Genomic DNA, 25,956 nt, shown 5'->3' with positions numbered 1-25,956 from the left:
AAGTTATCAAATTCAAAACAAAAAACTGCATACTCTTCATTGTATGAACTAAATATGCTACAAAAGCTATTTGGTCAATAGCTGTGAGTGATTTTCATTCTGCTCTCCTTTATGCTGAGTGCTGATGAAAACTATTCCATATCAAACACACAATTTGTTGTTTTGCATTATCAAAAACAATCATCAGTTCTCAAACTACTCAAGCTGATTTTACAGATTTGAAGCAGACAATAACTCATTTTAACAGAACATGTTTCATCAACGACACAAATTGTTCACATATACTGTGTCTTTCTGCAACATTCGCAATATCTTCACCAAATTTGGCTCAGATAATCTTTTTATACCAGACTGATTAGAAGTTATCAAAAGAGTTTTGGGGGTGATTATTAATCATGATTATTTTGTGGAGTAAAAGTATGGGCTAAATCATTTTCACAGTAGCACTTTTACAATATTATTGATATTCTTATTTTCATCCAGAGAAAATGGCATTTTATAATGGATCTTTTTTTTATTTTTTTATAATTAATTTACTTTAGATTAACTTTATTTCTGTACCAAAACTTTACAAACTTTTGTCTTATTTCTTTGGTTTGTAGACCATATACTAAAGGATTTAGTCCTGGTGGTACAATGTGAAACATTATACTAGCTAATTTCCTGCTGTCAGAGTATTCTGGAAAACGATGGAGAAAAACCATAGTGGCACAAGAAACAAACATGATGATATAAACAGCTATATGAGTACTACATGTTTTTATGGCTTTGCTGTTGAGTGCTTTGTTTTTGCTGGTTATGCATACAGAAGCAATCTTGGTATATGTTATAAACACCGACCCAAGTGAGAAGGTAAAGACAATAACAGTATAAATTATTCCAAAAACATTATTTATGACCACATTTTCACAGGACAGTTTAAACAGTGAAGCATTGTCACAGAAAGGGTTTTCAATGTTAGACCTGCAGCGAGAAAGGCGTATAGTGAGACCCAACATAATAGACACCATGAATACTGACAGCCCCCAGGCTGATGCTGATAGTTTAATAACCATTTTATTGGTCATTATAGTCGTGTATCGCAATGGATTACATATAGCCACATATCTGTCAAAGGCCATGATCATCAGCACATAGTGGCTTGCTGCTGCAAATATATGCACAAAATATGCTTGAACAACACACCCCACATATGTAATGTAACGCTCTGAGGCTTCCCTTAAAATGTCCTGCAATAAGCGTGGCAACATGACAGAGGTCCCTAGTATATCATTCACTGGAAGGTTACAGAACAGAAAATGCATAGGATGATGTAGATTCTTCTCAGTTGAGATCAGGATTATAAGTCCAATGTTACATCCCATTGCGAATATATAAACCAAGAGAATCAGGATGAAAATAGGATAGGAAGACTGAGGTGTAACTTTCAGTCCCTCTACAAGGAGAATGCGGCTTGTGAATGTCAGGTTGTCCATTGGCTGCTCAAAACCTGCAAACAGCATCACACAGACCTGTCATCGTCATTAATGGCATAAAATTGCTACACTGTACAATGATGAATATACAAAAAAAAAGATGTTGTTGTAAACAGTAAAATCTAATTATAACATATTTCCATATGTAAGTATATATATTATTTGTAAATCACATTACTTGCTGTCTCATCAGTTTTCATGGTCTTTATTAAATGGCACCCCTTTAAAATCACACAATCAGTCATAGTAACACAATCACTACATAGTAAATTTAAAATCAAAGAACCTGCAGTCTGTTGTTACTATATAAGTAATACCAAGATAGTTGATTATTTTACAGATTGCTTCAAGTTGTCAAGTTAACTAATTAATTAGCAGTCAGTTCAGTATTTAGGGTTACATGAATAATGACTTACTTTTTTCTGAAGGATACTTACGAGCCTTTGACTTTATATATGTGGTTCAGTGTGACACTGTCATCATCCAAGAGTGACATGACCAACTGGTTGCCATGAACACAGCCACTGAAACTGTGATGATATTGTTATGTTGAAATGGCCCTTGTTCTAGTTACCTGTAGGGGGCGTGTTTTTTTGGCAACACATGAACACATGTAATGAAGCATGCATTTATAATGCATGGATATTATTAATGCATTATAATACATGCATTATGCCTTACATAATGCCTTACATCTGATAAATAATCATAACAATAGTTACAATACATTATAATACTTACCTATTTGTGGTTATTTCTTTTAAGAGTACAATGCATTATAACACCAGATGAAGCCTGCATTTGTAATGCATCATAAGGGTATTCTTGATACATTATGATGCATGCATAATGCCTTATAAACAACCTTATAATGTGTTGTATCTCATGAATAATCGTAACAACAATAATAATACTTTTCTATTTGCGGTTGTAACTATTAAAAGTATGATGATTTATAACACACAATGAACACAATTTTATCCACTTAAGTTATAATGGATTATATATCCCATAGTTTCATATCTATTAATTCCCCAAGTCTCATATCTTGACATTGTTTACTTTACTTAAGATCTGCACAATATCATTGTTACATCCACCAACTGGAGTGCCCTTGATGTCACAGTTCATGAATTCACTGACTCTTTCTCTCTCCGTGTGTTTGTGTGTGGATGTGGGTGTGGCCGCTGATCACTTCACAGGCTTCCGTTCAAGATTCTCACTGCCAAACGTATTCTCGAATGTGTGCGACCACAGGATTGGTTTGCAGCGATCGACTTGAAGGACGCCTACTTTCAGTGGAGCTTAAGTTCCTGTCAATGAAGACAGTGCTCCTGGTTGCATTGGCCTCCATCAAGAGGGTAGGGGACCTGCAGGCATTTTCGGTTGACGAAGCGTGCCTGGAATTCGGGCCGGCCTATTCTCATGTGATCCTAAGACCCCGGCTTGGTTACATGCCCAAGGTTCCCACCACTCCCTTTCGAGATCAGGTGGTGAACCTGCAAGCGCTGCCCTTGGAGGAGGCAGACCCAGCCTTGGCACTGCTCTGTCCAGTATGCGCCCTCCGTGCTTACGTTGACAGAATGCAGTGTTTCAGGACCTCAGACCAGCTCTTTGTCTGTTATAATGGGAATCTGAAGGGAAAGGCTCTCTCCAAGCAAAGGTTGTCCCATTGAATAGTGGACGCCATTGCTTTGGCATACCAGCAGCAAGGTTGACCGTGCCCCCTTGGTGTGAATCCTCTTGGGCTCTAGTGCATGGCGCCTCGCGCCTCGCTCACAGAAATCTGCAGAGCTGCAGGCTGGGCGACACCGAACACGTTCGCGAGATTTTACAATCTCTGAGTGGAGCCAGTGTCCTCTCATGTACTCGCTTCAACCAGCCGGTACTAGGATCTTCTCAGGTGTCTTCGCTTGTTCGCCATTCCACTCCGCGGACTGGACACGTGCGATATTCTCCTCAGGTTAGCTTCCCCGAGAAGCCCTGAGTTCCTCCAGCGCTGTTGACGTCAACGCCAGAGTTATGCCACCGGCAGCTTTCGCGTTGGCCAGGTGCCTCCATGTGCATGGTTCCCCCTCTGGGCGACCCCCACATGTGTATTTCCACTGTAAGCCTCTCTCGAGCATGTGTCTTATATGCAGCCCCCTCCCTAATGTGTATTAGACTATCATATAGTCTATCTGGGTCATATCTGGGGTATTAGACTGGGAATCCCATTCATCATCACGACGTAACTCGTAGTGACCACGAAAGGGAACGTCTCGGTTACATATGTAACCCTTGTTGCGTCTCCCTGCCACTTCCGCTGTACCGCTGGAACGCCTAAGTTCAGTCTCGGCTCCTTAGTGAAGAAACATATTTGCATGTTGCCAGTGTACTTTCTTATATGGGGCGGAGTTACGCTATGCAAATTCCGCAGACCCATGGCATTTCTTTGGCATTGGCGCGTTTTATTTCTTGAAGGTGAGAGGCTTTCTAAGTGAAACCCCATTCGTCGTCACGACGTAACGTCTCCGTTCCCTACTCAGGGAACGAGGGTTACATGTGTAACCGAGACGTTCTTTGGCGTAGGCCCCGTCCGTAGCTCGCAATCCATTGGTAATGGAATCTGCATTTCCTGCCTGAAGACGAAGGCAGGGGCGCAGCCGATCCCCTGGGAGGTATGGTCAGGGACCATCCTGGTGGTGGTGGGGAGGATGGAGGTGAATGTTGGAGTCAGCATCTGCAAACTCAGACATGTTTAACTACCAATCTTTTATACTACAAGTATTAGAACACGATTGGTTAGATGTGAAGGTAATAAGTGACGTAACAATTGAGTCTTCCTGGCAGAACTTACGCTAAAGCTTTCATATATTTCTGAAACACGTCACAAAATTTTTATCTGAAACTCAGCGAATACTTGCCACACCAAATGAGATATGTCGGTAACGCTTTAGATTACAGCCCGGAAAGTACTGCGTAATTAGGGACGAATTTACAGCATAACTTTCGGTAATTATAGTGTACCTATAAAGTACTTACATGTAAGTATAAGGGAACAATATGTAAAGTTTGTAACAACCAGGAGAATTAAAACATTATTTATACTGTAAGTATTATAGAACTATGGGGTACTTATTCTACTATTATGATACAACAATCTTACATTTGGAAACAATTTAGTGAGAACATACACTGCGTGGCATTTTGTAATAATGGTGTACCAATACATACTGTATAGGCAAGTAAAGCTATATTGCATTTTTTATTAATACTGGTAAATATACTCTTGTTCCATGTAGTTACAGGGTAAGTGTGACATTGCAGGCTGTAAATTAAAGTGGTGCTTGTTACCCTCTTGTTCCATAGTTACAGGGTAAGTACAATAAAAATACATATACACAATCTAATATCACTGACTCAGAAACCTTTATTTGAAAAGCAACTTATTACAGTTGGTCTGAAGCAATAGTTTACAGTCTAAAAAGTTTAAAATATTGTAATTTTTCTTACTAACTTTTTGAAAGTTGGAGAAAAAAACATTTTTGATGCTCCAACTAGCAAGAGACATGATTTATTTTTCAGGTTAATCAGTGGAAAGAAAGAAAAAGAAGAGGAACAAAAGGAAGAAGCCAAGCAAAAGAAAAAAGGGGGGACAAAACATGCTACTTTCTGTCAAGACTTAAGCATTTGAAATGAATTGTTGATTTAAAAAAGCAGTTTTAAACGAAAAAGAAGTGTTGTAAATCTGTTTTACAAAAAAGTTGTTTTTCAAATAAAGATTTCTGAGTCAGTGAAATGAGATTGTGTGTATGTATTTTTATTGTACTTACCCTGTAACTGCATGGAACAAGAGGGTAACAAGAACCACTTTAATTTACAGCCCGCACTGAAAAACTTACCCTGTAACTACATGGAACAAGATGGTAACAAGCACCACTACCTGAAACAAAAAAAATATATAAAAAGGAATCTTGCATTAAAGGGCCTCTTTAAAAAACACCTTAGAATGCCAATATTTTTTGCACTGTTTGCAAATTACCATAATTATCATAACAAGCATGCATATATTTTCACCATGAGCGGCTTGAATCTAGTTCAGCACTATAAAAAAATCCTGTTTTAAAAGAAACAAGTGCAGCGGTCTGTTGCATCCTTTTGTACTTGGAGTGGATTGCACTCTCTCTAGTTTTCAAAGTCACAGCCTCCCTTCTGACACAGAAAACTGGTCATTTTGAAGAAACAAAAATGACATACAAAATTTTCTTTTAAGGTCTTTTTTTCATAATATAACTTTAAAAATGCATTTTTATTTTTATTTTTAAAAAACATGCCAAGTGGGGACCTGCAACTCTGACCGATCTCTACCTATTGAACAGGGGACTCCCATAGCCTGCAATGGAACTGTGTGTGTGTGAACAGTGAAGTGAACTTGCAGTGAAGTCTGTCTTCATTTTGTAACTTATATATATATATAGTTCAGATGCAAAAGCCTCTTGAAAAAAGTGCCATCTGAAAATTTCTTCTAGAATGGTCATTTTTATCAAGCTTGTATATTTAAGTTCAGTAATTTCACTTAAATGACAATTAATAGGTAATTTTCATTGCATTTAAGTGAAATTACTGAACTTAAATATACACACACACACACACAGTACCATTGCAGGCTATGGGAGTCAATGTTTTATTCGTAAACGAAAAATGAACCTAAGACTAAAAACTATTGGTCAAAATTTGCGTAAACTGAAATTAAATTTGAAATTTCAACAAAAATGAAAAACTAAAACTAAACAAAACTAACGACAGATGTCTCGAGACCTTGCACATTTTTTCCCATTCCACTGCCCGCGTCTTTTTTCTGTTTTTCCAAGCAAAACCGCTTTCTGTGTGAACCAGCCCTAAGAAGCAGAAATAGCCAATTAAATATTTCTATCATGACTAGACTTATGCAAATACAGCTGTACATTAATTCCAGGTAAGATAACCATCTCATGTGAAACTAAACCACACATATTAGATTAGATACCACACTGAGCAGAAAACGGAAAAAACAAATAGCATGTCTAGCCCAGAAATAGATGTAGGCTACATTTGTCAGTAGAAGTAGAAGTAGGCCTATACTAAATGTCTGGTCTGAATAGAACATTTGGATATGAGTATAACTATGAGAATATGATTTTAAACAATGCAATATACAAAAAGCATAAATGTGTCAATACAAGGATAATGTTTGAAAGGATTAATCATAGAAACAACCTTAAAGAATAATCATAATAATCATACACATATTTATTTCCCCTTTTCTTATACACCATAATATACACCATAATATATATATATATATATATATATATATATATATATATATATATATATATATATATATATATATATATATATATATATATACAGGGGTTAAATTGGGATGTATTATGTGGGGGGGGGGGCTCTCCCTAGGGGGGTCTGGGGGTATGCCCCCCCGGTAATTTTTTTTGAAAAAGAAACTATTAAATGGCATTTTCTGGAGAGTTTTGTGCAAAGAAATGGAGAAATTGAGTCTTACATGATATGTGAAAAACTGCAAGGTTAAGAGCATATTTGCATTGTTGTAGTATCAACAGGTATTAGGACATTTAGCATTTACATTAGCCTACTGTTAAGATGTGCCATAACATTAGGGAAAACTGTTCCTGCGGGGTAGTTACCAGGTAAGTGTAAGGTAAATTATTTGATAAACCCTCTATAAATGGGTGTAGCAATGAACAACAACTATGTAAGACAAGGTAATTTATTGGAAACTACTGTCTTAATTTCAAGATAGTAATAAATAAACATGGACTGTTACCAACATAACCCTAGGATAACTACACATCTAACTTGAATTGATGGGTAATACTGGAGGTGTTTCTAAAAATTGGCTGCCTACATTCTGAGGAAGTACACAATTAAATCTGAGTTATTACCAACCTAAACAGGTAACAAGTACACAGTACTTTGTTGAGTTGATATTTAACAGTGATGTTTTTTTTTTCCCTGGTAGTTTCTCTGTAATAGCATACTAATCACCTTAAGTAATTACACACTAAAATACTATAATTTACCATATGCTTACCAGGTAACTACTTAGTAATTAGATTGTAGTTTCTCTGCATTTACATACTTGTTACCTGTGGTAATTACCAATAACCAACTATAACTTACCATATATTTACCTGGTAAATACCTAGTAATTAGGGGACTGTAAAAGGAAGGGTTACCGAAATTCTGTATGGAGGAATAGTATCTGATCTCTTGTCAGGAGGTCTCCAAACTCATCAGGCATTGTAGGAGAAAACTCAGAGCTGTTATCTTGGCAAAAGAAGACTGCAAAAAGTTTTTAATAAAAGGGTGCATACAATTATGGCCGACGTGTTTTGGAGAAAAGCATTTATTTCATAATGTGATTAATTTTCATGTTTACCTGGGACATAAAAAGCCTGTTATTATCAGTACATATTTTATAGTTCCACTGTCCACATTTATCACAAGGATGTTATATAGACTATTCACACAAGTACAGTTTTGGAATGAAACAGAAATGTAGACCAATCATATTTTACCATTCAAACTTTATCATTAGCGCTCAAAGAAAATTGTAATATAATATTCACATTGAGTTAACTTTACATTTATAAATTAGTTTAAACAGTCTATGTCTTATTTCTTTTGCTTGCAAACCATATATTATGGGATTCAAGCATGGTGGAATAACATGGAACATTAAACTAGATAAATTTCTACTTTCATATAATGCAGGGAAACGATGAAGAAAAATGGTGGTGAATCCAGAAACCATCATGATTATATAAACAGCCAGGTGAGCACTGCAGGTTTTTATTGCTTTGCTGTTGGTTGCTTTGTTTTTGCCTTTGAAGCATACCATCACTATTCTGAGATATGTAAATACCACACTCCCCAATGAGGACGTTAGTAAAACCACAGTAAAAGTTAATCCATATACATTATTAATAACTATATTTTCACAGGACAGTTTAAATAGTGAAGCATTATCACAAAACAGATTTTGAATCACAGATCTGCAGTGAGACAGACGCACACTGAGGCTGATCAGAATTCCCACCAGCACTACTGCAGCACCCCAGGCTCCTGCTGACAGTCTAACTATCATTTTATTGCTCATTATTGTAGGGTATCGCAATGGATTGCATATGGCCACATATCTGTCAAAGGCCATGATCATTAGAATTGTGTGGGATGCGGTTCCGTATACATGTCCAAAAAAAGCTTGCAAAGCACACTCCACATATGTGATGAAGCGCTCAGAGGGGTCTGTTAAGATATGACTCATCAAGCGTGGCAAAAAAGCAGTTGTCCCTAATACATCATTCAGTGGCAAATTGCAGAAAAGTATGTGCATAGGCTGATGTAACCTTTTTTCCACTGAGATCTGAATCAAAATCCCAATGTTAGATACTATAATAAATATGTAAGCAAGCAACAAAAGGATGAATACAAAATGATTGGACAGAGTTGTAACTTGTAGTCCCTCCATTAAGAGTATGCTGTATCTGAATGTCAGGTTGTCCATCTGTGACCTAAACAAAACATACAGTACAGTACAGGGCTGCATTTTAGAGACAGTAGATTGACAGTAGATTGTGGTTTCTACAATCAACTTAGGTGTATTATGCTTTTGTGAAACACAGCCCAGATTCAGTCAGAACATGATTTAATGCAGCACATACAGGTAATATCAAAGTACTAAACAAGAACAGAAGTAGAAAACTTCTTCACATTGTAATATTCACATTGTGGTAAAAAAAGAACAATATTTGCCCATGCCAGTAATTCTTATAAACTTTTATCCCCAGCAGCAGGTATGAAATATTTGATAGTTGCTGATAATGAAAAATAAATTCACCCTTGAATTGTTTACCCCACTCAAATATGTAAACTTACCAAGGTAGATGACTGATAGATAAATAGTTCACTATTCGGTTTAATATAATATAATAGTCACTTCAGTTTAATATATAGTAGCACACTGTTGTTGCATTCCCTTTAACTTGGTAATAATTCGATTCAATAGGAAGACTTAATGTGTTTCAGAAGAGTTGACTTGACCATTTTATACTGTATGTGTCACACATACTTGTTTTGTCGTCATTCCCCAAGAGTGTAAAATAATTATTTTTTTGCTGTGATTGGTGGCTACTGATCAGGTTAGCTTGTACTGTAATGTGCTGTAAAGATGTTTAGGGATGCAAGAACAGAAGGAGCTGGAATTATATTATGTGTGTACTGATTAAATTCTTCTTCTTTATTTCTCTATCCTAAAAAGTATGGGCATCAGAGAACAGGTGGAGGGAAATGAATCATAGAAAAAAGAGAATTCAACCTACCATGAACATTCATTTATAATATTGAAATTCTACCATGGAGAGACATTTTGAGATTAGACCATCTCTGCATATCTGTCACGATCCACACTCAAGGAGACAGGTAGATCCAATAATGCAGTATTTATTTGGGAAAATCCGTACTCACAAACAGTCCAGGCAGGGGTCAAAACCAAAGAAGCAATCCAAAACATAAAACAATACAAAACAGGCAACAACGCAGAACTCGGAAGTGGTGTGATAATAGACAAGGACTCCATGACAAACACTGAAACAACCAGGGTATATATACACACACAGAACTAACAATGAAACAGGGAACAGCTGGGAACAATGAACAGTGATTGGTACAGACAAGGATTGTGGGGAATGCAGTTCATAATGTGGATGACACCGTGGGGAAGAGGACCTCTAGTGGACAACAGGAATACACAAACCAGACACTGTGACATAACCCCCCCTCTACGGAGCGGCTACCAGACGCTCCAAAACGAAAAAGACAAAACAAAAGTCTAGGCGGGAGGTGGAATGGTGGAGGATCAGGGGGAGGGATGTGGAGCCAGGTCCATGAAGGGGAACAGGAACAGTGAGTGACGGCTTAGCCGACGACCAGAGTGAAACAGACAGTCCATTGGGCGGCCAGGGCGGAGCAGACAGTCCATCGGGCGGCCACGGCGGAGACTTCCTCTCGGGCGGCCACGGCGGAGACTTTCCCTCTGGCGGCCACGGCGGAGACTTTCCCTCGGGCGGCCACGGCGGAGACTTTCCCTCGGGCGGCCACGGCGGAGACTTTCCCTCGGGCGGCCACGGCGGAGACTTTCCCTCGGGCGGCCACGGCGGAGACTTTCCATCGGGCGGCCACGGCGGAGACTTTCCCTCGGGCGGCCACGGCGGAGACTTTCCCTCGGGCGGCCAGGGCGGAGACTTTCCCTCGGGCGGCCAGGGCGGAGACGACCCTTCAGGAGGCCAGGGAGGAGACGACCCTTCAGGAGGCCATGGCACAGGAATAGGCTCAGGTGGCCATGGCTCAGGAACAGGAGCTGACACCGGCTCAGGAAGAGACACCGGCTCGGCGGCGGCCATCTTGTCCTGAGACACAGGCTCGGCGGCGGCCATCTTTTCCGGAGACACAGGCTCGGCGGCGGCCATCTTGTCCGGAGACACAGGCTCGGCAGACGTGACCTGAACAGTCTCTGGATCGGCAGACGTGACCTGAACAGTCTCTGGATCAGCAGACGTGCCAGGTCGCTGGGGTGGTGCTGGCAGGGCGAGCAGTTCGGGTGGGGCCGGCAGAGCAGGGCGCCTGGGCGGCGCGGGCAGAGCAGGGCGCCTGGGCGGCGCGGGCAGAGCAGGGCGGCGCGGGCAGAGCAAGGCGCCTGAGCGGGACCACCGGAACTGGGACCACCAGACTCGGGACCACCGGAACAGGGACCACCGGAACAGGGACCACCGGGACCACCGGAACTGGGACCACCGGAACTGGGACCACCGGAACAAGGTCCACCGAAACAGTCACGGAGGGAGTCTTCCTTCTCCTCCTCCGTTTCGGGTGGCGATGTGCAGGCTCTGGGCTGGACGGAAACCGCGGTAAACAGAGCTCTGGGCTGGGTGGAATCAGCGGCGGATGGAGCTCTGGGCTGGACATCACCAGCCCAAGGTCGAAGAGGGGCCAGAGTGGAGAATGGTGTCGGGATTCCTCTCGACCACCTCCTCCACTGCGGCCTCCACGGGTCCCGCGAAATCTGACCAACCGGGTGCCCTCAAAAAATTGTCTTTTCTCCCGCTCAGTGGCTGGGGAAGAGACATTAATCAGCAGTGGTGGAATGTAACGAAGTACAAATACTTAGTTTCTGTAGGCCTACTTTACTTAAGTAGAATCAATAGTGCATACTTTTGACTTTTACTTCGTTACATTTTGCAGCAATTATTATACTTTCTACTCCACTAGATTTCTACAACGTTTCGTTACATTTTCTGATCAGTTTTTCCCCTGCGAAAACAGGGATTGAAAAAAAATGTCCTGTTTTCGGTGCTGATGCGGTGGTGACGCGTTCATGTAACATTTAAGGGTGGCGCTGCCAATAAGCTAAAAGCTGTCACAAAAAAACGGCAAAAGTAATGATTATGAATATGTAAAATATAGCAAGGAGACATTTTAATTGTTTATTAATAAACAAGTGTTTTCTGTGTCAGTGCCCTGCATAGATGAAGTTGACGATGCTATCCTCGCAATCTTCGCAGTAGTGAACGCGCCAGAGAGAAATGCACATTTCATACGGATTAGGCTACACAAGCAGCGGTCTGTTTTCTTTCGTTTTGAATTGTTCTGTTTAAAAGAAGACCTTCCAAGCTTTCTATAGATATATTTATCAGGTCTGTCAGGCAAGTAGGCTTCCTTATACGCTGAGTTTCGGTTCATTTATGAGACGAGAGTCCAGTTCACTCGCCGGCGCGTCCGTGTCGTGATTATCTATTGTCTACTATACTATATTTACTTCTTATTCATTAAATCCATCCAGGCAATTGGTTGATGAAACATTGATTAAAATTAAGATACAATTAATACAAAACGAAATTCATTTTAAAGAAAGGCTTTGTGCTTACTGTTTGAGGTCTCAGTGAAAGTTTTAAACAGTCTTTTAGTGCCGCTTTCAGAGCGCTCACGTCCGTAACATTGTTTTTTATTCATAAATGCGAACATGAAAAATAAAATAAAATGAATATGTTATGTTTTGTGGAGAGCCAACCCTTCTTCATCCGGTGGGTAGTATTACTTTGTAGAATTACAAAAAAATATTTTGCCACCTAAAAGTTAAAGATTTTTTGTGTCACGTCCACGGCATGTGTAGCCTATTTCCCTCATATTAAATATAAAACGCTTGATTACACATTGTATTACCTTGTTATGATAGTGACCCATACAATGTGCCAAGCATTTTTTCCTTACCTTGTCATTCAAGGCCAGGGCACTTTTTGTACAACCAACGTTGTGCTGAACTTGACAAAATTGATCTGTTGCTGCAGCGGCGGCCAGCAGCACGTTTTTTTTTTTTCTTTTTTTCAAGGCAGTAGATCGAAGGTTCTGGAACTTTTGCGCGCTTCCACATCCCGCGCAACTACGGATCTCCCAGGAACATTCATTATTGCTGCGTACATTTATCCGTGTCGGAGTTCTGAGTACTAGCCTACCTAGATGCGCATGGCATGCGCGAGCGGTGCGCGATCATGGTCGACTGACAACGAGATTAAGCAGCTGAACAAGAATACGGCCGTGTCCCGATTGTTCTCATCTCAGCTCCGCCGAGACAAAATAGACATGCCATTTCAAAATCTTTCATTTATAATCAGAAATATGTTTTCAAAAGCATCACTTTCATCAAATTTTATGTGACATAATTTCCAGTAGGCAACTGACTGCAACCGAGCAGGCTTATGTGCCGGAGCTGAGCCCCGGAGAGCCCCGGCCCAATTTAACCACTGTATATATATATATATATATATATATATATATATATATATATATATATATATATATGTAGAACCCTCTTCCCTCTAAGTAATGACGTACTTGAGCTCTTAGGGCGGGTACTCGGGTTCAAACTTTGCAGTCTTTCGACTAATTATAAGGGAACTCTCTTAACACCCTTTAGCACAACACCCTATGTCCTCTGTTTAGCTATAACCATGCATTTTATGAGAATGAATTAACCCAATAGAAATATTCAATTTAACTTTCAACCAAACCAATCAGTTAAGACTTGATGAAATCACTTCAAGTAAACAATTACAATGTTTATTAAAACAAATATGAATTTAAATGAAAAATAGAAAATATGAAACAAAAAGGAGAATAGATAAACAGTAAACTACAATTAACTGCCTATTTTAAAATGATCACAACTGGGCAGATATTAAAATGATACACAATCTCGGATTAATGTACTTTTAGAATTGTATGTCAATCTACAGATGAATATGAATTTGGCAGTTAAGTACGACTCTTTACCCAATGATAAATCAAATGTCTCTCAATATGGTTTTTACACTTTTTTAAATGCCCATCTATTCACATGTAGGCTATATGAAACTTCCCTTTAACAGAAAGGGAATAATAATAAAAAATCAAACCCCTCTTAGGAAATACAATGGCAGTTATAATTTGACGGATAAACACATTAACTCACGTGGGCCCACACACACACACAATCACGCTCACCCCTCGTTGCAGGCCTGTAACCGTTGCTCGCGTGCATTGTGGCCGCAAAAACAAAAAGATAATTGGCCGCTTCACTCCGAAGAGCCAAATAAATATTAAATGGGCTACCTTAACCCTAGTGAAGAGTCCTCCCTTGTTAGCAGGGTGGGAATTATGTAATTTTAGGGGCAAGGCCATTTGGCCTCCACCTTTTTTTTTTTTTTAGGGGCACCAAGGCCATATGACAGGGCACAAAGGCCATCATACAATTCGATGGTTTTCCCATTCAGATTGATAGCATAACATCCTAATTTGGAATAAGACATGGATTATGACTTTTTTAATAAAAAAAAACATGTTTTAATGAGAGAGAGAGAGAGCGCCATTACATCCAGAAGGTATACACCCTCACACAACAATAGAAACAACACAAATGCCAATAAAAGCATTCAGAAACAACACAAATGGCAATAAATTACTAATTTCCTGCATTGTCGAACGCTCTTCTTCATGTGTTTCAAATATGGACTATAATGTTCAGTAGAGCGCCCTCAGGCTGCTGGTATGAACTGAAAACACAGCACATCAGTATACAGCGCTCATAATGATTACATCGACGCATTTGGCTATAAATTCAATAAAATATTATTCCTGTCAATAGAAATCTGATGTAAACTGAGAATATATCAATATTTCTCCAAATCTGCACACTTTTGAGCTAAAAGCCGTGAGGGACGTTGTTTTGTGAATCGCTTTCATGACGACAGCACAAGAGTTTTTTATGAATGGGAGCGTCTGACGCTCATAATTCATATTAAAGGTATCGACTCATTTTTGCATTTCATAACTCCTGACACAAATTAAGACATAACTGTCAATATAAATTTCTCAGAATACAATAGTGGTCAAATACTGAAACGTGAGTCTTATATCTTTTTAATGATGTAAGTTATAGTTTGTCAAGGTAATAACTTAGATCTTATAGTAACTTTGAACTATTAAAAAAAAAACGCTTCAGTGCGCCGACGCCGTTAACGTTACCTCTGGAACCTTGCATAGGGCCCTTTTCTGAAAAGGGCACTTATCTACTAGCAAATAGATTTTGATATTTTTAGGTCAAACCGTTCTTGTCTGTCAGTCATATAATGCAGGTCTATGGTCACGGTCTCAAAGAGCATCCACAGAGTCCAAATTAAAACAATTCCCCATCGTAAGTACACATTGATGGCCTAAGACACGAAACGAGCGGTTTGTGTGAGAAAACGAACAGTATTTATATCGTTTTTACCTCTTGTAACACAGCGACGTCCAAGTGATCTGAGGGCGCCCGCGCTTCCTGCTGTGTGACGTGTGCGCAGACTGGAGCATAGATAGACATATAGATTTCGCCTTGGCTACGGCAGTTCATGAACGAATGCCGTAGCCAAGGCGAAATCTAGTGTATATATCTATGCACCAGTGTCGACAACAGAGTGTCGTTCTTCTGTTGGTGCTGACGTTACATGCTTCTTGCACTGCTGTTTTGATGCGTGAGATCATCGATGTGATTATGACACTGCACCTGCGCGAATCCACAAACTAATTGAAGTTCAGAGACTACTTGGGTGGAACTTGGACAGGGCCAGGGCACACAGGCCACTGTGGCCGTACAATGATTTTTTTTTCACGGGGCATGAAGGCCAAAGTGTAGGGCAACGGCGGCCATGGTTGCGTGGCCGCGGTATAATTCCCACCCTGCTTGTTAGGTAACTTTAATCACTCAGTTCTCACCGATATGCGCGTCCTGGCGATCCTCGCGATCCCCCGTTGCCAGGGGAACCCTGAACCTTTCGGTGATTCAGGGCGTTACCTGGATGTTTGATCGTGCAGCTTCTCCTTATCACCGTTATTCACGCTGATATTTAAAGTCCACTTTAGTATTTAGCTACTCAGTCACTATTTCGTTTGTAGTAAGCACTAACTCGTCTGGAACTAACACAAGTGTTCTGACAAACAGAAAGTTAACTCAGCTTACAGCCAGCGAACCCTGCAAAACAAAACAAATACTGCTAAATAAACTATTTCAATACTTTTCGTTGCTCAAAGAAATAAAATCAACCAATCCTATTCGGATTAATCGCGATTCTCTCACACATACAACGGCGCGCTTCGACACACACCTGCACCATTCGCCTCCCCTCTTTCTGCCCTCTCCACTCTCAATAACCAATCAAACTTCACATTACGTAGATATCAGGCGGGCTTATTCAATTATTCACCAATGAATAACGGACAAACACTAACTTGTTGGTAAAACCCACGTTTTGCACATGTAAATTACAACCAAACTGTAACACAAACGATGCTCTTAAAGGGGTAGATACCCATATACACATTGTAAAGAACTATGAATTCAGTACCCCAGAAACATTATTATTAAGGGTCCTAAATACTTTTGTTTAACTTTGAGGAGAAATCCCAGGGTTACACTCTCCTCCCTCTAAAATTCTCAAGTCCCCATGAGATTACAGGGGAAATCAAACTCAAATCTGTATTGTGGCCATTAAAGCTGAATTAGAGTTTACTTTGTTACACTTAGCACACTGAGCCAGTGGATGACACCAGAAGGTACCACACATGTTTCTCCTCTCCCTAGAGTTTCCAAGATGTATGACCATACCCTTGTACACAATAGATAAAGGTATGTCTGAAGGCTTGCCGAGATTATCGTAGCTGAGCTTCATGACCGGTTTCACGGTTCTCTTTGAACGTCTATCCGGAGAGGATCTCTCCACTGTTGGAAGGTTGCTGACCTGAACTTTCTCTTTTGGTAACTCCTCCACTTCCATTTCAGGGTTTGAATAGGAATTCTCTCTCATATTCTCTTCCAGACTTTTCTCAGACACATTGTCGTTCAGAGTTCTACTTCCATCAGCACTGTGCACAACTTCTTCACCAACAAGTTCAGGCAATAATGTGTGCAGTGGCTTGGTCTGCATTCCACCTCGGGCTGGTACATGGTAGCAAATATCATCATCTCTCTTAGAAGACGTTTCCACTCTGTTGTGCTCATTTGTAGTAGTTACTTTTTCTCTTAATTGTTTTCTCTTCACACTTTGGGCTCTAGTTACTGGAGGTCTTATGTCTTCTTCCCCACTCAGAGCAGGAATTCTCACACTGTCTCCAATCGGCAACAGATGATCTCTGTGGAGAGTCCTCACTCGTCCAGTTCCTGTCTCCGGTCTTAGCTTATATACAGGTAAGTTCCTTAACCTTTCCACTACAATGTAAGGCATGGAATTCCACCTGTCCTCCAATTTATGCTTCCCTGTTTGAGCCAGGTTTCGAATGAAAACACGATCTCCTTTTTCCAGCATTTGAGGTTTCACTCTCTTGTCATAATGTTGTTTATTCCTTTGATGATTCTTCAAAGAAGTCTCCTCTGCTAATTGGTAAGCTTCTTGAAGTTCATGTCTCATTCTTTCCACATACTGCTGATATGTAACTTCATTATCTCCATCAGGTGAAGTACCAAAGCAAAGATCCACAGGTAAGCGAGCCTCCCGTCCAAACAAGAGATAGTACGGTGAGTAACCAGTCACTTCGTTCTTGGTACAATTATAAGCATGTACCAGCTGGCTAATGTGTTGGCTCCATTTTGCTTTCTTTGCAGGATCAAGGGTACCCAACATTGAAAGAAGAGTGCGATTGAATCGCTCAGGTTGAGGGTCACCCTGTGGATGGTAAGGTGAGGTATGGGATTTTCGGATCCCCAACATCCCCAGAAGCTCTTTAATGAGACGGCTCTCAAAGTCTCGGCCTTCATCAGAATGTATTCGTGCGGGCAACCCATATTGCACAAAAAATTTCTCGTACAAAACCTTGGCCACGGTCACAGCTCTTTGGTCCTTAGTTGGGAAGGCTTGAGCATAATGTGTAAAATGATCCGTTATGACCAGGGCATTTGCAATCCCTTTTGAATCAGGTTCTATGGAGAGGAAATCCATACAAACAAGGTCTAAAGGCCCACTGCTAGTGATGCGATTCAGCGGGGATGCCTTCTGTGGTAAAGTTTTCCTGGCCACACACCTTCCACAAGTCTTTACATACTGCTCAATGTCCTGGTTCATTTTAGGCCAGTAGAACCTATCTCTTAGCAGTTCAACAGTCCGCTCCACCCCCAAGTGACCCGCATCATCATGCAAGGATTTCATTACCTGAAGATGGAACTTGTCAGGTAAAACCATTTGCCATCTTTCTTTTCCATCTTGGTCAGTGGTTACTCTATGGAGAAGATTGTCCCTGATGGTTAATTTTTGGCTTTGTCGTTGTAACAGTGCCACATCTGGATTTGAGCTTTTGGGCATGGTAAGCACTTTGTTTGAAGCCACTTCTTTTTTTACTGGAGCAATGATGGGGTCTTGGTCCTGAGCTGACCTCAGATTTTCGTTTGTCCACCACTCCATTTGACCAGTTTCTAGTTGGGCAGGACAAGCATACATTGTTAATATATTTTGAGGAGAGACACAGAGTTGGTCGATCAACCTTGAAGGAGACTCACCAACTAGGGACGAGCTGGTTAGTTGACAAACAGCCTTCACCGCTGTTTGTGGTATTTCTGCCCACTCATCAGACCCCATGCTGGAAGGATATCGAGAAAGTACGTCCGCATCCATATTTTGTTTTCCTGGCTTGTATTGTAAGCTAAAATCATAAGTGGCTAATGCGGCAAGCCATCGATGTCCAGTGGCATTCAACTTGGCACTCGTCAGGATGTAGGTGAGTGGATTATTATCAGTTTTCACAACAAACTTGACGCCATACAGGTAGTCGTGAAACTTATCCACTACTGCCCACTTGAGAGCCAAGTACTCCAGTTGATGTGTCGGATATCGCTGCTTAATAGAAATCAACTTTCGGCTTGCATAAGCCACTGGACGCAACCCCTCCGGGTATTCTTGATTTAGGACTGCACCTAAGCCATTCAAACTGGCGTCAACATGAAGCACATAGGGCTTAGTGGAATCGGCAAAAGCCAAGACTGGGGCATTAGTAAGGCAGTGAACAGTCTTCCAGAAGGCCTCTGTACATGCTTGATACCAGCGTTCACCGAAGGGTTCAGTCTCCTTGAAATACTTTCCTGTTGAAGTAGTGTCTCTTTTCCCTTTCACTGGTGGATAACCTTTGGTGAGGTCTGTCAGTGGTCTCACAATTGCGGAATAATCCTTAATAAAGCGCCGGTAAAACCCGCAAAATCCTAAGAAAGACCGCAAGGACTTGAGATCAGTCGGCATTTTCCAGCGGGTGACTGCTTCCACCTTCTCTGGGTCCGGGGCAATTCCAGAAGCAGAAACAATATGTCCCACATACTTGACTTTCTCTTGGCAGAATTGGCATTTGTCGATGGACACTTTTAGCCCAAACTCCTCAAGACGGTCAAGCACTTTGAAGAGTCTCTCCTCATGTTCTTCCAGAGTACGACCAAACACAATCAAATCATCCAGGTAAACAATAACCTGCAGTAAATGCATGTCTCCCACTACCTTCTCCATGAGCCACTGGAACGTAGCAGGAGCTCCAGTAACTCCCTGTGGCATGCGCTCAAACTGATAAAACCCCAACGGGCATATGAATGCAGTTTTGTCCTTGCTCTCCTCTGCCATCTCGACCTGATAGTAACCACTTTGCAAGTCTAATACTGTAAACCATCTGCTACCTGACAAGCAATCCAACACTTCATCTATTCTTGGGGTTGTGTATTGGTCAGGAATAGTTCGACTGTTGAGTGTTCTGTAGTCAATGCACATCCTCACACTTCCATTTTTCTTTCTAGCAATCACAATGGGTGATGCGTAAGGACTTCGAGACTCTTTTATTATGCCCGCTGCCAGCAGGTCCTTTATGTGTCGACGCACACCTTCCAGTGCCTCCTAATCAAAAGCCTCCTAATCGTTTCGCAGCAGTTCTGGGGCGAAGAAGATAGGGCTAAAACCCGGGAAGTTACTGCTGTTACACCCCTGCTAGTAACCTTTGGATAACACTGGGAAAGTGTCCTCTATGAAGGAAGGAGGGAAGCTACGGAACTCACAACCTCTATTGTGAGATTTCTATTGTGAGAATACACATATGGCCTGGGCGAATACGGGCAGGACAACATATGGACAAGAATAGTTCTGGCTAATGGGGGAACCATGAGTGGCAACTGCTGTTGCCAAGGGAAAACACGAGCCTGTGACTCACGAGGGGGGGGGGGGGGGGGGCAAGCAAGCCGACATGAGCGTGCTTGACTCAAGGGTGCCCTCTATTTGAAGAGAGCACCTGAGAAGCTACTGGCTCAACACGTAAGCTATAAAACCTAACAAACGTATTAGGTGTCGCCCAACCCGCAGCTCTACAAACATCTGCCAGCGCCCAGGAAGCAGCAACACTCCGGGTGGAGTGGGCATGCAACCCTGGGGGACAAGGTACACCTTGGCTATCGTACGCCAAGATGATGGCATCCACTATCCAGTGGGCCAGCCTTTGCTTAGAGACTGCCTTCCCTTTCTGCAGGCCTCCGAAATAGATGAAGAGCTGATCTGAGGTTCTAAAGCTTTTGCGTTCTGTCCAGATAAGTCCGTAAGGTGCGGACTGGACAGAGAAAAGCTAGGGTTGAGTCTGCCTCCTCCACGGGCAGTGCTTGCAAGTTCGCCACTTGATCTCGAAAGTGACTAGTGGGAACTTTCGGCACATATCCGGGCCGAGGTCTCAGAATCACCTGAGAGTCAGCCGGCCCGAATTCCAGGCACGATTCGTCTACCGAGAAAGCGTGCAGGTCCCCTACCCTCTTGATAGAAGCCAGTGCAAGCAAGACAACTGTCTTGAGAGACAGAATTTTTAACTCCACTGTCCGCAGGGGTTCAAAGGGAGGTCTCTGAAGTGCTGTTAACACCAGAGATAGGTCCCGAGAGGGTATGGAAGAGATGAGAGGAGGGTTTCAACCTCCTTGCTCCCTTAAGGAACCTGACGATCAGATCGTGCTTCCCCAAGGATTTCTCATCAACTGCATCATGATGTGCGGCAATAGAGGCAACATACACTTTGAGGGTGGAGGGAGACAGCCCTCGCTCCAACCCCTCTTGCAGGAAAGAAAGCACCGATCCGACCAAATAAACTCTGGGGTTTTCTCCATGAGAATAACACCAATCGACGAACAGGTTCCACCTTGATGCATAAGCCAGTCTCGTGGAGGGGGCTCTAGCAGAGGTGATACTGTCTACGACAGCTTGTGGTAGACCCCTCAGAACCTCCACTTCCTGTCCAGGGACCAGACCTGTAGTCTCCACAGGTCTGGACGTGGGTGCCAAATGGTGCCCTGCTCCTGAGAGAGAATGTCCTCCCTCAGGGTGATGGGCCAGGGAGGGGCTGAAGAGAGGAGAACCAGGTCCGGTTGGGCCAATAAGGGGCAACTAGCAAGACTTGCTCCTCTTCCTCCCTGACTCTGCACAGCAACTGTGGAATTAGGCTCACCAGGGGAAACGCATACATGCGTAGACCCGTCGGCCAGCTGTGTGCCAGTGCATCCACACCGAGAGAGTCCTTGGTTAGTGAATAAAACAACTGGCAGTGGGTCGTTTCTGGAGAGGCAAACAGGTCTACCTGCAGGGACGTGTACAGGAATTTTGAGGGGCAGTTGCTCTGACCTGACCCCCCCCCAAAAAAAAAACCAAAACAAAACAACAACTCACGGGCTATATGAAGGACTGAGAATAACAGGGTCTTTATTAAAATATATATACACAAAGAAGTAAAACACTGATATACAGCACTCAATCACCTTAACTACTACTAATAATAACACAGAAAAAAATGACTTGAGTCATGAAAATCCCTACATCAATATCCCTATCAATATCCTATCAAGTCACTGATAGGTTTCTCCAAATTTACATACTAAACATGCAAAGCAAAGTAATATTTCTGTGAAATGAATTAATCTTGCACTTGTTCATAGTTTTTGTATTATGTCTGAATATATTCAGTTGAATTTTGCCCATACAAATGGCCTTATCTGACCGTGTTTATGTCCAAACTCAATGCCTCATATTATGGTCTTATTATTATTTATAAAGATTGCAAAATGTCAGAGATGACAGGTTTATGATATACAACTTTGTAAACAGTATACAAAATGTATTAACAATATGTTAAATGTCACAATATGTTAAATATTATTGTTTATTGTTTTTTTTATTATTATTATTGTTTTAAATTTGAAAAGAAATAATCTGGATTGAATTGACAGATGGGGATTGCTTCTAATAAAAAAATAAAAAAATAAAAAATTCGGGAAAAAATACAATCCTTTTTTAACCTTTTGGCTTCCCGTACATTCAGTTGTGCTTCTTGCTCGTATTCAGTTCTGATGGTACGTATGGTAACTGGGCAACTACGCATGATTTGTAGTATGATTGCGTAAAGGGAACAGGAATTCCGGTAGGGAACAGAATCAACTGCTACACTGGTCGCGTGCAGCGCTGCAGCCATGTAAACAGAGTTGCCCTTCCCCTACTGACTTTCACTTTCGGTCCCCGAATGGAAGTGAATGAGGCTTTGCGATTTTTTTTTATCTAGGCCTACGTGAAATTCTGCATCCATTGTACGATTTTTTTTTCTTTTCTTTTTTTTCGGAAGGGCAACATGAGTCGAGAAGGGCATATGGGCAGTTGCCCGGGCAACCTGAGCAACCCCCCATGCACGTCCCTGTCTACCTGTGCGGCCCCCGAAACGATCTCAGTTCAGCTGAACCGACTGGGGGTGGAGTCGCCATTCCGTAGGCTTTATTTGCTGTCGTGAGAGCCTGTCGGTGGCACGATTGAGCAGACCTGGAATATGAATGGCACGAAGCGACCTCAGATGCTTCTGACTCCACCAAAGGAGGAGACGGGCGAGTTGTGTCAGATGACGTGAACGTGCACCACCTTGCTTGTTGATGTACGACACGGTTGTGGTATTGTCCGATCTGACCAGTACATGCTTGCCAAGAAGCAGCGCTTTGAGGCGTCTCAAAGCAAGTAGTACCGCTAACAACTCAAGGCAATTGATATGCCAATGCAGCTGAGGACTTGTATCATGGACACACCGGACCGGAGAAACATAGTGTCTGACCAAGGTTGGAAGGTTTTCCGGCAAGTTCGAGAAATCGCAACCGGGAACCTGCCGTCTTTTCACACACTCCATGGGACCCGGCCAAGAAGCCAATGCTGAAGTGGTCTCATATGTAACAACCCCAGTGGCGTGACTGCCGCTGGGGAAGCCATATGCCCCTGGAGCCTCTAAAAATATTTCAGTGGAACCACCATCCTGCTCTTGAACGTATCCAAGCAGTTCAGCATCGACTGGGCACGATCCTCCGTTAGACGTGCCGTCTGTTTGACCGAGTCCAACTCCATACCGAGAAAAGAGATTCTCTGCCCGGGGATGAGCGTGCTCTTTTACCAGTTGACCTGAAGACCCAATAGACTGATATGCTGGAGCAGCAAGTCTCTGTGTTCGCACAACTGTACCCGCGACTGAGCCAGTATCAGCCAGTCGTCGAGTTAGTTGAGGACACGAACGCCCTGTTCTCTCAAGGGAGAAATTGCCGCCTCTGCGAGCTTCGTAAAGACGTGGGGGGACAGAGACAGTCCAAAGGGTAGGACTTTGTACTGATACGCCCGACCCTCGAACGCGAACCTCAGGAAGGGCCTGTGTCGCGGCAGGATGGAGACGTGAAAGTACGCGTCCTTCAGGTCTACCGCTGCAAACCAATCTCCTGGGCGGACACATCTTCATATGTCCTTGAGTACTATCATCTTGAACGGGAGCTTGTAAAGGGCCCGATTCAAGATGCGTAGGTCCAAGATTGGTCTTAATCCACCTCCTTTCTTTGGCACAATGAAGTAAGGGCTGTAAAACCCTCGCTTCATGTCGGCTACAGACACCGGTTCTATCGCATCCTTCGCCAGTAGAACAGCAATTTCTGCACACAAGATTGGGCCAGATCTGCTCTTCACAACCGTGGAGCGAACGCCAGCGAATCTGGGTGGGTGTCGGTGGAACTGAATCTTGTAGCCGCATGCAATGGTGCTCAGGAGCCAGCTGGATGGTCTGCAGAGGTCTTTCCAGGCTTGCAGAAACCGTACCAGGGGGGCTCGTGGCACCACTGATGTACCAGGAGGAGGGCAGCGAAGTAGAGGGCAGGGACCCAACCCGGAGGGCCCTAAGGCGGTGCGGAGGGGGGTCTGTGTACGTATCACACAAACCTGCCCATACTTGGTGGCATTGAGTACGGGAGGAGGCAAACCTGGGTCTTTGAACCGTACTCGTCTGCCAGCCTGCGACACAAGAGGAGATTGAGGCAGGCCAGACTGATCTGGGGTGTCTGATAATCTGAACCTCTTGAAACCCAGGGTTGAGAATTTCTGTCCCTTTGGCGATTCGGAAACCACTGTACTCCGGAGAGACAATGGTGGAACAACAACCACCAGAGAAACTTTCGTGGCCTGTATCAGGGACGCTTACTCTTGCCTTCTGGACTGGCAAGATCTGACACAGGCTGGACAGCCTGCCTACGGCTAGCTCTATGTTGAGGCCCGAGCTGTGGCGGGGGCCTAACAGGCTGAGCTGCCTTAGGGGGACGCCCTCGGCGACGTGCTGGTGGAGTGACTGCTAGCGGCGACGGGGTGAGAGGCTCAGCAGGCCGTCGCGGCAGGGTGTGTCGGGCTTCCTCCACCTGCGACTGAGCTACAGAAGGCTGTTGGGCAAAACCCTCTGTAGCGTCACCGAACAACCCCGTCTGGGAAATTGGGGAGTCCAGGATCCGAACCTTGTCCGCATCCTCCATATCAACCAGACCAAGCCAATGATCGCGCTGCTGAACCACCAGAGTGGACATTGCCAGACCGATCGCGCAGATTGCCACACTTGTGATCCGGAGAGCCAAGTCGGTTGCCTTACAGAGCTCACCCATGAGCTGACAGTCTGGCCTACCCTTTTGCATGCCCTGGAGTGTTTTAGCCTGAAAAAGCTGTAACAAGGCCAAGGCGTGCAAAGAGGCGGTGGCTTGCCCACAGGCTCCATAAGCTGCGTCTGACAAAGCAGACAACGACTCCAGAGCCTGTGAGGGGAAACACGGTTTTCCAGAGCCAGATGTAGCGGCCGCCGGACACAGGTGTGCCAAAACAGACCGCTCCACCGGAGGGATCGCCGTATAACCACTCGTCGTGCCGCACTCAAGGGTAGCGAGGGGGGAGGAGCCATCCTGGTCACTTAAGGCAGTTAAGGGGGCCTTCCATGACCTGGTTAGCTCCCCATGCATCTCAGGAAAGAAAGGTACTGGAGCGGTGGACAGAGCCCGACCCACTCCAAGAAACCAATCATCCAGCCGAGACTGAGCGGGCCCGGGCGGAGGATTCCACTCGAGCCCGACAGCCTCGGCAGCCCGTTTCAGCATAGCTGACGACTGTGGATCTGACTCAGGCCATGCTGTACAACCCAGGGGGGACAGCACGGGAGAATCGTCCCTGACAGTATACAGCTCACCCTCAAATGTAGTGGTCGGCATCCTATCCCCCTGGTGAATTTCCAATGGAACGTCTAATTCATCCATTACAGATGAATCAGTGCGCTCAACACTAGAATCCAAAGGTATCAATGTGAAGGAGTTGTGATGAGTCCACGGGGAATAATCTCGAGACGTTGCACTTTTTTCCCATTCCACTGCCCGCGTCTTTTTTCCGTTTTTCCAAGCAAAACCGCTTTCTGTGTGAACCAGCCCTAAGAAGCAGAAATAGCCAATTAAATATTTCTATCATGACTAGACTTTATGCAAATACAGCTGTACATTAATTCCAGGTAAGATAACCATCTCATGTGAAACTAAACCACACATATTAGATTAGATACC

At 43.0% G+C, this 25,956-nt stretch overlaps 2 protein-coding genes across 2 annotated transcripts; both read right to left on the bottom strand.

Annotated features, from left to right (window-relative positions):
* Nucleotides 1-415: 415 nt before the first annotated feature.
* LOC311097678 (olfactory receptor 8G17-like) lies at nucleotides 416-1,481 on the bottom strand. Its single transcript, XM_084137520.1, has one exon. The coding sequence runs from the start codon at nucleotides 1,473-1,475 to the stop codon at nucleotides 534-536; it is 942 nt and encodes a 313-aa protein (XP_083993646.1). The 5' UTR covers nucleotides 1,476-1,481; the 3' UTR covers nucleotides 416-533.
* A 6,622-nt stretch (nucleotides 1,482-8,103) lies between these two features.
* On the bottom strand, nucleotides 8,104-9,045 carry LOC311097676 (olfactory receptor 52D1-like; the record flags this gene model as incomplete). The annotated part of the gene is made up of 1 exon (XM_084137518.1): nucleotides 8,104-9,045. The coding sequence occupies one exon, from the start codon at nucleotides 9,043-9,045 to the stop codon at nucleotides 8,104-8,106; it is 942 nt and encodes a 313-aa protein (XP_083993644.1).
* Between the last annotated feature and the right edge of the window lie 16,911 nt (nucleotides 9,046-25,956).

The sequence above is a fragment of the Abramis brama genome, assembly GCF_963993115.1.
Source record: "Abramis brama genome assembly, chromosome: 15".
Taxonomy (NCBI): domain Eukaryota; kingdom Metazoa; phylum Chordata; class Actinopteri; order Cypriniformes; family Leuciscidae; genus Abramis; species Abramis brama.
Note: the sequence above shows the minus strand (reverse complement) of the source record. Positions and strands in the feature narration are given on the sequence as shown.